We start from the raw sequence: 15459 nt of genomic DNA on the forward strand, positions 1-15459 counted from the left end.
TGCTTAACAAGTTAAGATCTCATGGTATTACAGGGAAGTTACTAACATGTTTAGAGCATTGGACAATTGGTAGGAGGCTGTGAGTGGGAATAAAATGATCCTTTTCTGGTTGGCTGCCAGTGACTAGTGATGTTCCACAGGGGTTGGTGTTGGGACCACTTCTTTTTATGCTGTTTATAAAGGACTTAGATGATGGAACAGATGGCTTTGTTGCCAAGTTTGCAGATGATATGCAGATTGGTGGAGGGGCAGGTAGTGTTGAGGAAACAGGTAGGATACAGAAGGATTTAGAGTAGGAGAATGGGCAAGAAAATGGCAAATGAAATATAATGTTGGAAAATGCATAGTCATGCACTTTGGTAGTAGAAATAAGTGTGTGGAATATTTTCTAAACAGGGAGAACATCCAGGAATCTGAGATAGAAAGGGACTTGGGAGTCCTTGTGCAGAACACCCTGAAGGTTAACTTGCAGGTAGAGTCTGTGGTGAGGAAGGCAAATGCCATGTTAGCATTCATTTCAAGAGGTCTAGAATACAACAGCAGGGATGTGATGCTGAGGCTTTATAAGGCACTGGAGAGGCCTCACCTGGAGTATTGTGAATAGGTTTGGGCCCTTCATCTTAGAAAAGATGTGCAGGCATTGGAGAGGGTCTAGAGGATTTTGTACTATCTTGTCCTGTGTCACCAAGTACTCCATCACCACATCCTTTCAAAACAGAGAAGCGGATTAATGTTTTTAGTCAAAGGGTTGTAAATTTGTGGAATCTGTTGCCACATGCAGCTGTAGAGGCCAGGTCACTGGGTGTATTTAAGGCAGAGATTGATAGGTTCATGATTGGACATTAAAGGTTATGGGGAGAAGGCCAGGAACTGGAGTTTAGGAGGGGCAAAAAAGTCTCAGCCATGATTGAACGGCAGATGAGCTGGATGGTCTAATTCTGCTCCGATGTCTTATGGTCTAAATACTGGAGTAATACCATCCACAAACCCATAAGGAAGCTCAAATTGAGGTTTACGCAGGTCAAAGATGATCTGGGACTCAGGACAGCAGGCGTTTACAGGATTCCCTGTGAATGCAGAGTAGCATGTATTGGCCAGACAGGTCACATGGTGGAAATCCTCATTAAGGAACACAGGAGGTATATCCACTTGAGTTACCCACAGAAATCGGCATTAGCAGAACATTGTATTCTCAATGGCCATAGGATTGACTTTGATGACACAAAAGTACTGTGCTTGGGATCGCCTGGTGAAGGAAGCCATTTAAATAAAACTAGGGTAAAAGAATTTTAATGGAGACTAGGGGCTTGCTTGAATTAAGAACTGGAATTCAATTGTAAGCATGGTGGAAGAGCGGAAACATGACTGGATGAGGACAAATCAATCGGGAGGCATGGACCCGGAGGTATACATACCACTGGACTAGACGTACCTAGGCATCATCCTTGATAAAGATGGCAGAGTTTGTTATCAAGATGTCAGTTAAATCAGTACCTATCCCTGGCCAGAAACTTGGGAAGAGTTTAAAGTACATAGGTGTCACAATATACTAATTCTTGAAATTGACTTTCTTGCAGGCTTTCACACAAAATTACAATAGAATCAATGAAAAACTACACACAAGCACGAACAACAGCTAAAGTGTAAAAAAAAATGGTGAAAATGCAAAAATTATTAATAATAAGTAAGTAAGTGACAACATGAGTTGTGGAGTCCTTGACAGTGAGTCAATAGGCTGTGGAATTAGTTCAGAATTGAGATGAGTAACGTTATCCAGGCTGGTTCAGGAGCCTTTCCTGGTTGAATGGTAATAACTATTCTGAAACTGGTGGTTTGGGACTTAAGGCTTCTGTGCCTCCTTTCCAATGGCAGCACGGCCTGGCTGGTAGAGGTTTTTGACGATGGATTCTCCTCTCTTGTGACAGTATTGCTTGTAGATGTCTTGAGCAGAGCTTTGTCTGCAATGGATCGGGCTGTATCCACCACTTTTTATAGGTTTTTCCATTCCTAGGCTTTGGTTTTTCCATACCAGGCCATGATGCACCTAGGCAGGATACCCCCCCCCCCCCACACTTTTTAGATGACGAGCCAAATCTACACAAGCTTCTAAGAAAGTAGAAGGTAGAGCAGGAAACACGTTAAGCCAAATTGTGCTAATCAGAATTCAACTCTTAATGCAGCAGGCTGGATAAAGTGGAGATTGAAATGATGTTTCTAATAATAATTGATTTTAGGATCTGTGGATCCTCACAATAGGCCTCAAAGTAAAGGTTTTGTTCAATATATCAGTATGGTAAAGGGAATTACAGAGGATGAGGAAGGAGTTGGCCAAAGTTAATTGTTAGGGGACATTATCAGGAATGATGGCAAAAGAGCAATGGCTGGAGTTACTGGGGGCAATTTGGAAGGTGCAGGACAGATGCATCCCAAAGATGAAGAAGTATTCTAAAGGGAGGTTGAGGCAACCATGGCTGATAAGAGAAAACAAAGACAACATAAAAGCAAAGAGGAGGCATAAAATACAGCAAAAATATGTGGGAATTCGGAGGATTGGGAAGTTCTTAACAAACAGAAGGTAACTGAAAAGGCCATAGAGAGAAAAATAATGAAAGGTAAGCTAGCCAATAGCATAAAAGAGGATACAAAACACTTTTTTCAGATATGTAAAGAGTAAAAGAGAAGCTGCTGAGAAGTGATACTGAAGAGATAGTAATGGGGTACTGTATAAAGAAGTGGAAGACAAACTTAATAAGCACTTTGTGTCAGTCTTCACTGTGGAAGACACTAGCAGTATGCCAGATATTTGAGAGTATTAAGGGGAAGAAGTGAGTGTAATTGCTATTATTTAGGAGAAGGTGCTTGGAAAGCTGAAAGGTCTGAAGCTAGATAAGTTGCCTGGACCAGATGGACTACACCCCAGAATGCTGAAAGAGTAGCTGAAGAGATCGTGGAGGCATTAGCAATGATCTTTTAAGGATCAGTAGATTCTGGAATGGTTCTGGAGGTCTGGAAAATTGCAACTGACACTCCACTCTTCAAGAAGAGAGTGAAGCATGAGAAAGGAAAGTATGGGCCAGTTAGCTTGACTTCCGATGTTGGAGTCCATTATTAAGGATGGGGTTTTAGTGTACTTAGAGGCACAGGATAAAATAGACCAAATTCAGCATGGTTTCCATAAGAGGAAATCTGTTGGAATTCTTGCAGGACAGATAAAGGAGAGTTGGTGGATGGTGTTTACTTGAATTTTCAGAAGGTCTCTGATAGGTGCTGCACATGAGGCTGCTTAACAAGGTAGGGGCCCATAGTATTATAGGGAAGATACTAGCAGATTGGCTGACGGACAGGACGTTAAGACTGCGAATAAAGCAGACCTTTTTCTGGTTGGCTGTCGGTAATTAATGGTGCATTACAGGGGACAGTATTGAAAATACTTTTTTTCATATTGTATGTCAACAATTTGGATGACTTTGTGACCAAGTTTGCAGATGATATGAAGATAGGCAGAGGGGCAGGTAGTGTTGAAGAAGCTGGGAGTCTGCAGAATATCTTAGATAGATTGGGAGAATGAGCAAAGAAGTGACAGATAGAATATAGTGTAGGAAAGTGAATGGTCATGCACTTTGGTAGAAGGAATAAATGTGTGGACTATTTGTTTAAGCAAGGAGAAAATACAAAAATCCGGAATCCTTGTGCAAGTTTGCCTAAAGGTTAACTTGCAGGTTGAGTAAATGGTAATGAAGGCAAATGCAATCTTAGCATTCATTTCGAGAAGTCCAGAATGTAAGAGCAAGGATGTAATGTCGAGACTTTATAAGGTATCACCTCTTATATAAGAAAAGGTGTTGGAATTGGAAAAGATCCAGAGGAGATTGATGAGAATGATTCTGGGAATGAAATTTTTAATGTATGAGGAGCATTTGATGTCTGGGTCTGTACTCACCAGAGTCCAGAAGAAAGAGCGGGATCTCATTGAAACCTATCGAATATTGAAATGCCTAGATAGAGTGGATGGGGAGAGAATGTTTCCTATAGTGCAGGAGTTCAGGACCAGAGGGCACAACCTCAGAATAGAGGAACATCCATTTAAAACAGAGATGTGAAGGAATTTCTTTAGACGGGGGTAGTGAACCTGTGGAATTCATTGCCATCGTTGACCGAGGAACCCTAGTTACTAAGTATATTTAAAGTGGACGTTAATAAGATTTTGAATAGTCAAAGGTTACAGGGAGATGCAGGAGAATGGGGTTGAGAGGGATAATAAATCAGCCAGGATGTAATAGCAGAACAGACTCGATGGGCTGATTGGACTCATTCTGCTTGTATGTCTTATGGTCTAGAACTGAGATGAGGAGTGGTGAATATGTGGCACGTTTTGCTACAGAGGGCTATGGAGGCAAACCATTGGTGTATTTAAAGCAGAGATTGATGAGTTATTGCTTGGTGAAGTGGGGGTGGGGTTTAAGGATTACAGGAAGAAAGCAGGAGAATGAGTTAAATAAAAAATCATCATGATTGAATGGCAATGTGTACCTGATAGGATGAGTAACCGAGCTCTGCTCCTATATCTTATGGTCAGATGGATATTACCGGTTGTAATGTCCACCAGGTTCCAGGGTCAAGGAGTTACATAACATTCTGGAAATGGAAGTTCCAGATCAAAGCAATTGCATTGACATGGCCAGAGGTCCTCAACTACTTGGGAAGGAGATGAAGATGGGCATCAAAGGTGGTCATTTTCTGACAGTTAGGATGAGAATCAGAATCAGGTTTATTATCACTGGCAAGTGATGTGAAATCTGTTAACTGAGCAGCAGCAGTTCAATGCAATACATAATATAGAAATAAAAGAAAATAATAACAATAATAAATAAATAAGTAAATCAATTATAGTATACATGTATTGAATAGATTAAAAATCATGCAAAAACAGAAATAATATATATTAAAAAAGTGAGGCAGTTTTCAAGGGTTCAATGTCCATTTAGGAATTGGATGGCAGAGGGGAAGAAGCTGTTTCTGAATCACTGAGTGTGTGCCTTCAGGCTTCTGTACCTCCTACCTGATGGTAGCAGTGAGAAAAGGGCTTGCCCTGGCTGCTGGAGGTCCTTAATAATGGACGCTGCCTTTCTGAGACACCATTCCTTGAAGATGTCCTGGGTACTTTGTAGGCTAGTATCCAAGATGGAACTAACTGCAGCTTCTTTCGGCCTCTCCATATCAGACAGTGATGCAGCCTGTCAGAATGCTCTCCACGGCACATCTATAGAAGTTTTTGAGTGTATTTGTTGACACACCAAATCTCTTCAAGCTCCTAATGAAATATAGTCGCTGTCTTGCCTTCTTTATAACTGCATCGATATGTTGAGACCAGGTTAGATCCTCAGAGATCTTGACACCTAGGAACTTGAAGCTGCTCACTCTCTCCACTTCTGATCCCTCTATGAGGATTTGTATGTGTTCCTTCGTCTTACCCTTCCTGAAGTCCACAATCACTCTTTCGTCTTACTGACGTTGAGTGCCAGGTTGTTGCTGTGGCACAACTCCACTAGTTGGCATATCTCACTCCTGTACATCCTCTCCTCTCCATCTGAGATTCTACCAGCAATGGTTGTATCATCAGCAAATTTATAGATGGTATTTGAGCTATGCGTTGCCACACAGTCGTGGGCATATAGAGAGTGAGCTAAGCCCTGAGGTTCACCAGTGTTGATCGTCAGCAAGGAGGAGATGTTATCACCAATCTGCAAAGATTGTGGTCTTCCGGTTAGGAAGATGAAGATCCAATTACAGAGAGAGGTACAGAGGCTCGGGTTCTGTAACTTCTCAATCAGGATTGTGGGAATGATGGTATTAAATGCTGAGCTATAATCGATGAACAGCATCCTGACATTGGTGCTTGTGTTGTCCAGGTGCCCTAAAGCTATGTGAAGAGCCATTGAGATTGGATCTGTGATTGACCTATTGTGGCGATAAGCAAATTGCAATGGGTCCAGGTCCTCACTGAGGCAGGAGTTCAGTCTAGTCATGACCAACCTCTCAAAGCATCTCATCACTGTAGATGTGAATGCTACTGGGCGATAGTCATCAAGGCAGCTCACATTACTCTTCATAGGCACTGGTATAATTGTTGCCTTTTTGAAGCAAGTGGGAGCTTCTGCCTGTAGCAGTGAGAGGTTGAAAATGTCCTTGAATACTCCCACTAGTTGGTTGGCACAGGTTTTCAGTGCCTTACCTGGTTCTCCATTGGGACCTTCTGCCTTGCAAATTCCTTCTTTAGAAACAGCCCAACATCGGCCTCTGAGACAGAGATCACAGGGTCACCGGGTGCAGCAGGGATCCTCACAGCTGTAGTTATATCCTCCCTTTCAAACAGGGCATAGAGGCATTGAGTTCTTCTGGTAGTGAAGCATCGCTGCCATTCAGATCTCGTGCCGTGAATAAAAGGATAGGAATGCAGACAAATGAGTGTCTGAAGAGATGGTGCAGCAATCGGGGGCATTGGTACTTGTTCTGGGGAAGACAGGACTGTACAGTCCATATCTTCACAAGGCGTTAATGAATATCTCAATGAGCCAGTTTGCTACTGCTTTTGTGGGGGGGGGGAAGGATTGGATTTAATTTTGTTTGGCTGGGGGTGGGGGGATCTGAAGCAGAATCCAGAAAGTAGGAAAGCAAAAGTGGACAGAAACCAGGCTGTCAATGGACAAAACTCAATGGGAGAAGGCGGGGGAAGCTTACTAAACTGCGAAGTAGTATTTTCGGAATACTGTGGCAAAGGACAAGGTCAAAGTAGGGTTGATAGAAGGGTTTGAAAAGAGGCCATTCAACTCTAGCAGGGGCAAAATTGGATTGATTTAAACTTTAGACCAACGAATGGTAGACAAGCTGCTCGAGGAGACACAAGAAGCTGCAGATGCTGCAATCTGGAGCAACAATCTTCGGCAGGGAATCAGTAGGCAAATCAGCATCTGTGGAAGGAAAGGAATTGCCAAAAGTTTGGATTGATACTTGCATCAGGACTTGAAGTGGCGAAAAAGCTGTTAGTTTGGATACTGATAAGTAATGGAGGTCAGACTGAAAACTATTAAGGCAGAGGTGAATGGCAATTGAAACTGGAACCAAATGGGTAGAAGAGGAGAGAACTCAGCAGGTTAGGCAACATTTTGCTAAGCTCCTCCGCATTTTGTGTGTTGCTCATAGATCCAGTATCTGCAAGTCTCCTTTAGTCTCGGTGATATTGGTATCTTGAAAGGAAATACAATTCACAACTGGGATGGATCATTCCTCAATATGAGTATAATAGTTGGCAGGCATTTCTATACTTAAAATCATCTAAAATCTGCTGCTGTGCACCTGGGCTTCCCACTTACCTCGGCATATATGAAAGGTCCATCGAATGGAAGGAAAACCTTCCCCTGTTTTATAGCCTTAACAGACGCAGGTCCACATCTATACATGCCTGAGGAAAAGAATGTGGTGATGTTTAGATGTAAAACTTACAAGCAAGCACATAGCCAGATACTCTAAGGCATAAGTCAGGAGTGTTATTGAATATTCTGCACTTGTCTGGTTGAGTACAGCTCCAACAACTTTTAAGAAGATCAAAGCATCCATGGTGAAGTACCCCATCCACCACCTAAACGTTCATCCCTTCTACCACTAGTGTATGATATCCCACGGTGCGCATTATCTACAAAATGCCCTGCCATTACTCTCCATCAGCATCCAAACCCAAGGTGGACAAGGATAGCAGGTGCATATGAAGACCACCTGCAGGTTTCCCTGTACGTCACAGACCATCCTGACTTTGAAATACATACATGGCTCTTCCTTCAACATCACTGGGTCACAATCCTGGAACTCCCTGTCCAACAGCAGTGTGGGAGCACCCTCACTAGGAGAACTGCAGTGGTTCATGGAGGCAGCTCACCCACCACATCTGAAGAGCAATAAGGGATTGCCAATAAAAGTTTGTTTTGCCTGAGATTCTCAGATCTAAGAAAATGAATGTAGGAAGCTGTGGAGTCTACACTGATTTCTTCCAGGCAGCTACCTGATTAATCCCACTGTCATCACCCTCACAAGTATTGGCAATCCCATTTTGAACACTGCTGCTGATTCAGTACCTCATTGGAATCCCAGATCCTGACCAGGAATGGGTTTTCTCTTTTCATATCTGCTTCTTTTACCAATCATTTCTTACTCTTCACCCCATGCCACTGGAAACAATCTCCTTTCACTCATTCTGTCTAAGTGTCATGGTTTAAAATTCCCCATTGGGTCCCTTTGATGAGAAGACCAAATCTATTTTCTTGGTGGTTGGTCTGCCATATGAAAGGGTAAGTGATGATCCAGAAGACCCAGGTGTTGGCCCAGGATGAAACAAGTCACTGGAGAAGACTTTTACAACTTCATAGTTGGGGATAATCCTACCAACTTCAAGCTTGTTTTCCTTCTTGGCTTCTAATAAATTCCATTTCTGGTGGGCTTGCTTTCTCCTCCTGTCAGTACTGTGCAGCGTGATTTAACAACAGTACTGGTACTGAACTCAAGACAATGTTTCCTCTCCTTTCAGAGTAATTAACGGAGCTAACTTAAAGCAAATTGAAAGTCTAGTTTATTTCATATTGCACAACATGGCAATTATCCCTTGGGTTCCAGATGCCGTATGGAATTTTGACCAATGTTTTTAGGTTGAGCGGCATTTTAGACATGAAGCAATTCTGCTCTCATTGTCCTTCCCATGTTCTTGGATCTGGGGTGATTGCTATGAGTGAGGAAATGGAGGAAGCCCGCGTCACTATCCACAGACCAAGTGGCTAGATCTATAAATCATCCAATGCTAATTTCAGTCCTCTGCAAGAGGTACAAAGGGTTGAATTACCTTATTCTGTGTTGATCCAGCCTCCATTAGCAAAGATACCAGAGTTCAGCTGTCCTTCCTTCATTCTAGTATCATCATCATCCCAACACCAACACATAGGTAGTAGTGTTGGAAAACCCAATAGATGTATTCCCTGGCCTCCTGACTTTAGATTCTCCAACAGAATGAAAGCATTTAGGGAAAGCTGGAAAATCTGGGCTGACATGTTTGCTGGGCTTGTAAATTTGGTATATAAAACCAGAACAAAGCCTAATTGTTTCCCTCTTAGACCAGGTAGAAAAACAGTGTGGTATTCACTATAAAGAAAGGAATGCCCAAACAAATCAGAAACTATGTTGTAGTTTTATGAAATTCTGGTAGGACCACATCTGGAATGTTACATTTAATTCTGGTCACCCCATTAAGGAAGTTGAGGATTTGGCGAAGGTGCAGGAGAAGTTTAACAGGATGCTGTGTGCAGACAAACTAAAATTGTTTTCTCTGGAGAGGGAGAGGCTGAGGGGAGACCTGTTAGAAGGTGTAGACACAGTAGACAGCCAGTACCTTTTTCTGGGTTTGCAATGTCTTATATTAGAGGGCATAGGTGTGAGGGAGGGGTATAAAGTCAAGGTTTTTTGACAGTGCCTGGAAAGCACTGCCAGGGATGGTGATCGAGACAGATAAATTATTATTTTCAAAGGGTCTTTGATAGGCACATGAATATTCAGGAAAAGGAGGAATATGTATCATGGGCAGACAGAAGGGATTTAAGTGTCCTTAATTTAATTAAATTGGCACAACATTGTGGGCAAAGGACCTGCCCCTGTTCATTGCCGTTCTATGTTCTATATTATATATGTACTTAGCCTAAATCTTCCTGCAATACTTTGGGTAAAATTCAGTCTACTTCTCTGATGATATGTTCTTCCATGAGAAATAGAACATTACAGTACAGAAACAGGCCTTTTGGCTCTTCTTGGCTGTGTCGAACTATTTTTCTGCCTAGTCCCACCGACATGTACCTGGACCATATCCCTCCATACCTCTCTCATCCAAGTTTTTCCATTTACCACTTCATCTGACAGCTCATTCCACACTCCCACCATGCTCTGTGTGAAGAAGCTCCCCCCTAATGTTCCCTTTAAACATTTCCCCCTTCACCCTTAACCCATGACCTCTGGGGTTTTTTCTCCACTGGTCTCAGTGGAAAATCTCAAGAAGAAAAGTTTGTGGAGATGTTCACTCAGCTATGAATCAAACAAAGGGTTCATTATGTTTCTCAAGGATGTATTTTCCAATAGTTCAAAAGCCATAGGCATTTGCTGCCATAGTTGTCAACATAAAGGTCAAAAAATAATTTCCTGTTGACTAAAACTTCAAGAGACAAACCTTCACTTGTTTCTTGGGGTGTGGCATCCACTGCTTGCCAACCACCATAACCTGGTGGAAGATCTGGCCTGGACATCCAGCCCTCGTTCCAGCAATGGTAGTTCCTACAGTGTCATATAGAAGACAATAGGATGCTTGAAAACCTGAAAATTAAACCGGTTATGCGAAAGATGCTGGAGTCAATTATATAAAAGAGGAAATTACGACACATTTGGATAGCAGTAGAAGGATCAGTCCAAGTCAGCATGGATTTATGAAGGGGAAATCATGCTTGACTAATCTGGAGTTTTTTGAGGATGTAACTATGAAAATGGACAAGGGATAGTCAGCGGATATAGTGTACCTGGACTTCCAGAAAGCCTTTGATAAAGTCCCACATAGGAGATTAGTGGGCAAAATTAGGGCACATGGGATTGGAGGCAGAGTACTGACGTGGTTTGAAAATTGGCTGGTTGACAGGAAACAAAGGGTAGCGATTAACGGGTCCCTTTCGGAATGGCAGGCTGTGACCAGTGGGGTACCGCAAGGTTCGGTGCTGGGACCGCAGTTGTTTACAATATACATTAATGATTTAGATGAAGGGATTAAAAGTAACATTAGCAAATTTGCCGATGACACAAGGCTGGGTGGCAGCGTGAAATGTCAGGAGGATGTTATGAGAATGCAGGGTGACTTGGACAGGTTGGGTGAGTGGGTGAATGTATGGCAGATGCAGTTTAATGTGGATAAATGTGAGGTTATCCACTTTGGCAAGAACAGGAAGGCAGATTACTATCTAAATGGAGTCAAGTTAGGAAAAGGGGAAATACAATGAGATCTAGGTGTTCTTGTACATCAGTCAATGAAAGCAAGCATGCAGGTACAGCAGGCAGTGAAGAAAGCTAATGGCATGCTGGCCTTTATAACAAGAGGAATTGAGTATAGGAGTAAAGAGGTCCTTCTGCAGCTGTACAGGACCCTGGTGAGATCCCACCTGGAGTATTGTGTGTAGTTTTGGTCTCCAAATTTGAGGAAGGCCAGTCTTGCTATTGAGGGAGTGCAGCGTAGGTTCACAAGGTTAATTCCTGGAATGGCAGGACTGTCATATGTTGAAAGATTGGAGCGACTGGGCTTGTATACACTGGAATTTAGAAGGATGAGTGGGGATCTGATTGAAACATATAAGAATATTAAGGGATTGGACACGCTGGAGGCAGGAAGCATGTTCCCGCTGATGGGTGAGTCCAGAACTAGAGGCCACAGTTTTAGAATAAGAGGTAGGCCATTTAGAACAGAGATGCGGAAAAACTTTTTCACCCAGAGAGTGGTGGATATGTGGAATGCTCTGCCCCAGAAGGCAGTGGAGGCCAAGTCTCTGGATGCTTTCAAGAGAGAGTTAGATAGAGCTCTTATAGATAGCTGGGTCAAGGGATATGGGGAGAGGGCAGGAACGGGGGGTACTGATTGTGTATGATCAGCCATGGCGGTGATCACAGTGAATGGCGGTGCTGGCTAGGAGGCCCGAATGGCCCACTCCTGCACCTACTGTCTATTGTCTATTGTCTAAACAAAGAACACAAATTAACATTTGGAAAAACATACAGGATACCTCATGTAGGCATTCCTTTCTGTCAGAATCTTACCTTAACTGAGAATTGAGAATAGAATTAATAAGTGTGGCTTGATTAGAACAAGCTAAAATGGATTTGATAAAGGCAGAATGAGTTTAACCAACTTAATAGACTTTTTGATGAGGTTACTGAAAGGGCTGATGAGAAAAATGCAGCTGATATGTCGTGCACAGACTTTCAATAGGCATTTGCTGAAAAGCTCCATAAGTAAAAAAAGTCATCGAGGATGAGTGCAAAGATTGTAGCAGCAATTGAAAAGTTGGCTATGTGATGTGAAGTGGAGAGTAACAGTGCAAATTGTGCAGAGGACACGGGCAGGGAAGTAATGATGAACCTTCATAAAATATCGGCCACATTTGTGCCCAATTCTGGTCACCGCACTTCAGCAAAGGTGTGAGGACTTTAGAGGCTGCAGATGAAACCCCTCCACTGTCTATAAGGAGTTTGTCGGTTCTCCCCATGACTGCATGTATTCCTCCAGGTGCTCTGGTTTCCTCCCACGTTCCAAAGACGTATGGCTTACTAGGTGAATTGGTCACATGAGTGTAATTGGGTGGTGCAGGCTCATTGGGATGGAAGGGCATGGTGTCATGCTGTATTTCAAATTTTTAAAAATTACCAAGTGATTCCAAGGATGAGGGACTTCAGTTCAGTGGATAAACTGGGGAAGTTAGGGCTTTCTCCTTGGATCAGAAGAAGTCGAGAGTGGATCTGATAGAGGTATTTAAGATTATGAAGGTCACACACAAAGTAGATAGAGGAAGTAGAGGTCAAGAACCAAGGACACAGAATGAAGGTGCCTGGCAAAACAACCAGATGTGATGTGAGGTAAAACTGAATGCAGGTTATGCACTAGGGCAGGGGCTACCAAGCTCTTTTATGCCATGGAGCCTTACATAAACTGAGGGGTCATGGACCACAGGTTGGGAACCCTGCTCTAGGAGGAGTAGTGAAGACATATTCAAAAGAGAAATGAATAAATATCATAAAGGAAAGAAATTGCAGAGGTGTGGAAAGCAGAACCAATGGGATGGCTTTTGCACAGATGCAGCATGTATTTTATGAGCTGAGTTGATTTTGTAAGATATAGTGAGAAACGAATTGTTAATATTGTATGATGGGAAATGTTTCCCTTTCACCTGGTAGTAGGAAGGTTACATATGTTGTATGACAACAAACAACAAAAAATGTCATTTAACGCCAGCTCTGCCTGAGTGTCCTCATTAATCTGAGCGAGAAGTTCATTTACAGTAAGTATTTTATCCAGCATTGCCAGAGGATGAGATGTTAAACAGAAACTTTGTTCCTGTGTTTCACGTTGTTCCTTTGAAAGACAGTAGGGGATCTCCATGAGATGGCCTGGCCAATCAACATCTTAAAAACATTGAGTTTGTGGACTTTGGCGAGGCCACACTTCAAGTGTCGTATTCAGTTTTAGTCACACTGCTATGGTTGTGAAGAGCCTGGAGATCAGGTTCTGAAACACATTATAGAAATACAAGGTATGTTCCAGAAATTAAGGGCTGTTTGCTGACTCTCTCAACAAGAAAACGGATGTTGTGATAGTAAGCTGAAATCAGGCATTTGCTTTCAACTACAGAAACCCAAATTCAATGTAGCAAGCAGCCGGGAAGATATTTCAATTAAACAAGCTCATTCTCCATCTCGGGAGACGAGCTTGTTTGAGAATGCCGAACCAAATGAGCTCTTTGAACACAGGGAGCTCTTTTTAACTTTCAAATTTGAATATCCATGCTTTTAATTATTTAAAAATACCTACAAGTAATCTTCAGATGTTGAATAATAAAAAATAGCACAAGGTATGTTAAGATTATTCATTAATTGAAATCACATTTCAACTGAGACTTTTTTTTATCATTGGTATTTCATCTGGGGCCAAGGACAGAGGAATGCCTTGAGAAATGAGAATCAGCTGGGGCAGTGGAGTAAGTAACAGGCCTATAACCTCTAGTTATGAATGAATGAGTGTATTGGAAATACCCAGCCCAGTAAATAGTACCCCCAAGTAACCGACTTTGATGCAATTTCTGTAGATATTAATAATTCCAAGCACAGTTCTATTGAGTTAGGAAGTGAATCAGCCCCAGGTTATTTGTGCTGTAAAGTAATGTTGATACACCTCTCCTGTCTTCCATTGCTGAACATCTGACCCTGTAACTTGTCCTGTTATGGCCCTTGCACCTTATTGGCTGCCTGCTCTGCACTTCCTCTGTCACACTCTATTCTGCATTCTGGTATTGCTTCCCTTGGTACTACCTCAACATACTGATGTGATGGAATGATCTGCAAGGATGGCAAACAAAATGAAAAGTTTCACTGTACCTGGGTACACGTGACGAGAAGAAGCCAATTTACCAATTTTTGCCAAGTTACTCTCTGGGTGATTAACAATGAGCACTGAAGCAGGGATTAAGAATTCAGTGCATTCCGGAATGTGAACTCCATAGTCATGAGTATGGCCTTTGAAATGGGACGCTAATCCCAGATCTGATCACCTCCTGTGTCTCGGTCAGTTAGGGTCTTGTCTAAGTAATTGGAAAATCCTGGACAAGGGGGCATAATTATGGGGTTTGTAGGGTGGGTCATTTAAAAGCCAGAGAATGGTGAATCTGAAACTTTCTTTCCCAAAAGGTTGTGGGGGCTGATTCATTGGGGTGCTTCAAGAGAAGGTAAATAACTCTAGATCAGAGAATCATGGTAGCATGGTGGTTAGTTTGGCACTACTACAGTATTATGGGGTGTCAGAGTTCAACTCCAGCTCCATCTGTAAGGAGTTGCATGTTCTCCCCTGACTGTATGGGTGCTGCAGTTTCCTCCCACAGTCCAAAAACATACTGCTTAGTAGGTTATCTGTCATTGTAAGTTGTCTGCGATTAGGCCACAATTAAATAGGTGAAATGCTGGGTTGTGCAGCTCATTGAACTGGAAGGGCCTGTTCCACTCTGTATCTCTAAATGATTAAATAAAGTAGAATACATGGAGGGCTCTGGGGGACTGGGACAGAGGCCTGGGGAAGGGTGTGGTATATCAGCCGTGATCACATTGAATGGCATGGCAGACTGGCCTGCTCCACCTCTGGCTTTCTTAGGTTCTTATGTTCAGAGAACACTGCTAGAAACAGTCAGTTTGGTTGTTATCTTACTGCCACTTGTGGGATCATGCTGTGCACAAATGATGCTGCATTTCTCTCGTTATACGCTTTAGAAGGTATTTCACTGGGCAAGTCAGAACACTTGGAAAGAGATGAAGGATGTTGTAGAAACACAATCTTTCATTCTTTGTATGGCCACTGTATCTCCGCACACTTTTTTATTCTTTCATGGCATATGAGTCTGGCAGTTCAGGCCAACACACTTTGCCCATCCATAGTTACCCTTACCCTTGGTAAGGATGAACTAATTGGCCCTTGAGCTGTTAGTTCACCAAGATCAGTACTAAGCCGCTCAGAAGCAGCAGAGTGGGTCGGTTATTTTCCCAACAAAGGGCTCAGCTGCTTGTTAACTGCACTGGTTGCAAAGGAATCTTGGCGTGCAAGTCCACAGCTTCCTGAAAGTGGCCAGTCAAGTCGATAAGATG

At 42.6% G+C, this 15459-nt stretch overlaps 1 protein-coding gene across 2 annotated transcripts in view; it reads right to left on the minus strand.

The window, feature by feature from the left end:
- LOC132378606 (coagulation factor XIII A chain-like) overlaps window positions 1-15459 on the minus strand; it is a 269196-nt gene that overhangs the window by 40897 nt on the left and 212840 nt on the right. For both annotated transcript variants that reach the window (XM_059945683.1, XM_059945684.1), the window contains exons 9-10: window positions 10253-10356; window positions 7371-7459 (exon numbers count right to left, since the gene is read on the minus strand). In XM_059945683.1, coding sequence (XP_059801666.1) covers window positions 7371-7459; window positions 10253-10356 — 193 coding nt within the window. The remainder of the gene's footprint in view (window positions 1-7370; window positions 7460-10252; window positions 10357-15459) is intronic.

Source organism: Hypanus sabinus, chromosome 20 (assembly GCF_030144855.1).
Source record: "Hypanus sabinus isolate sHypSab1 chromosome 20, sHypSab1.hap1, whole genome shotgun sequence".
Taxonomy (NCBI): domain Eukaryota; kingdom Metazoa; phylum Chordata; class Chondrichthyes; order Myliobatiformes; family Dasyatidae; genus Hypanus; species Hypanus sabinus.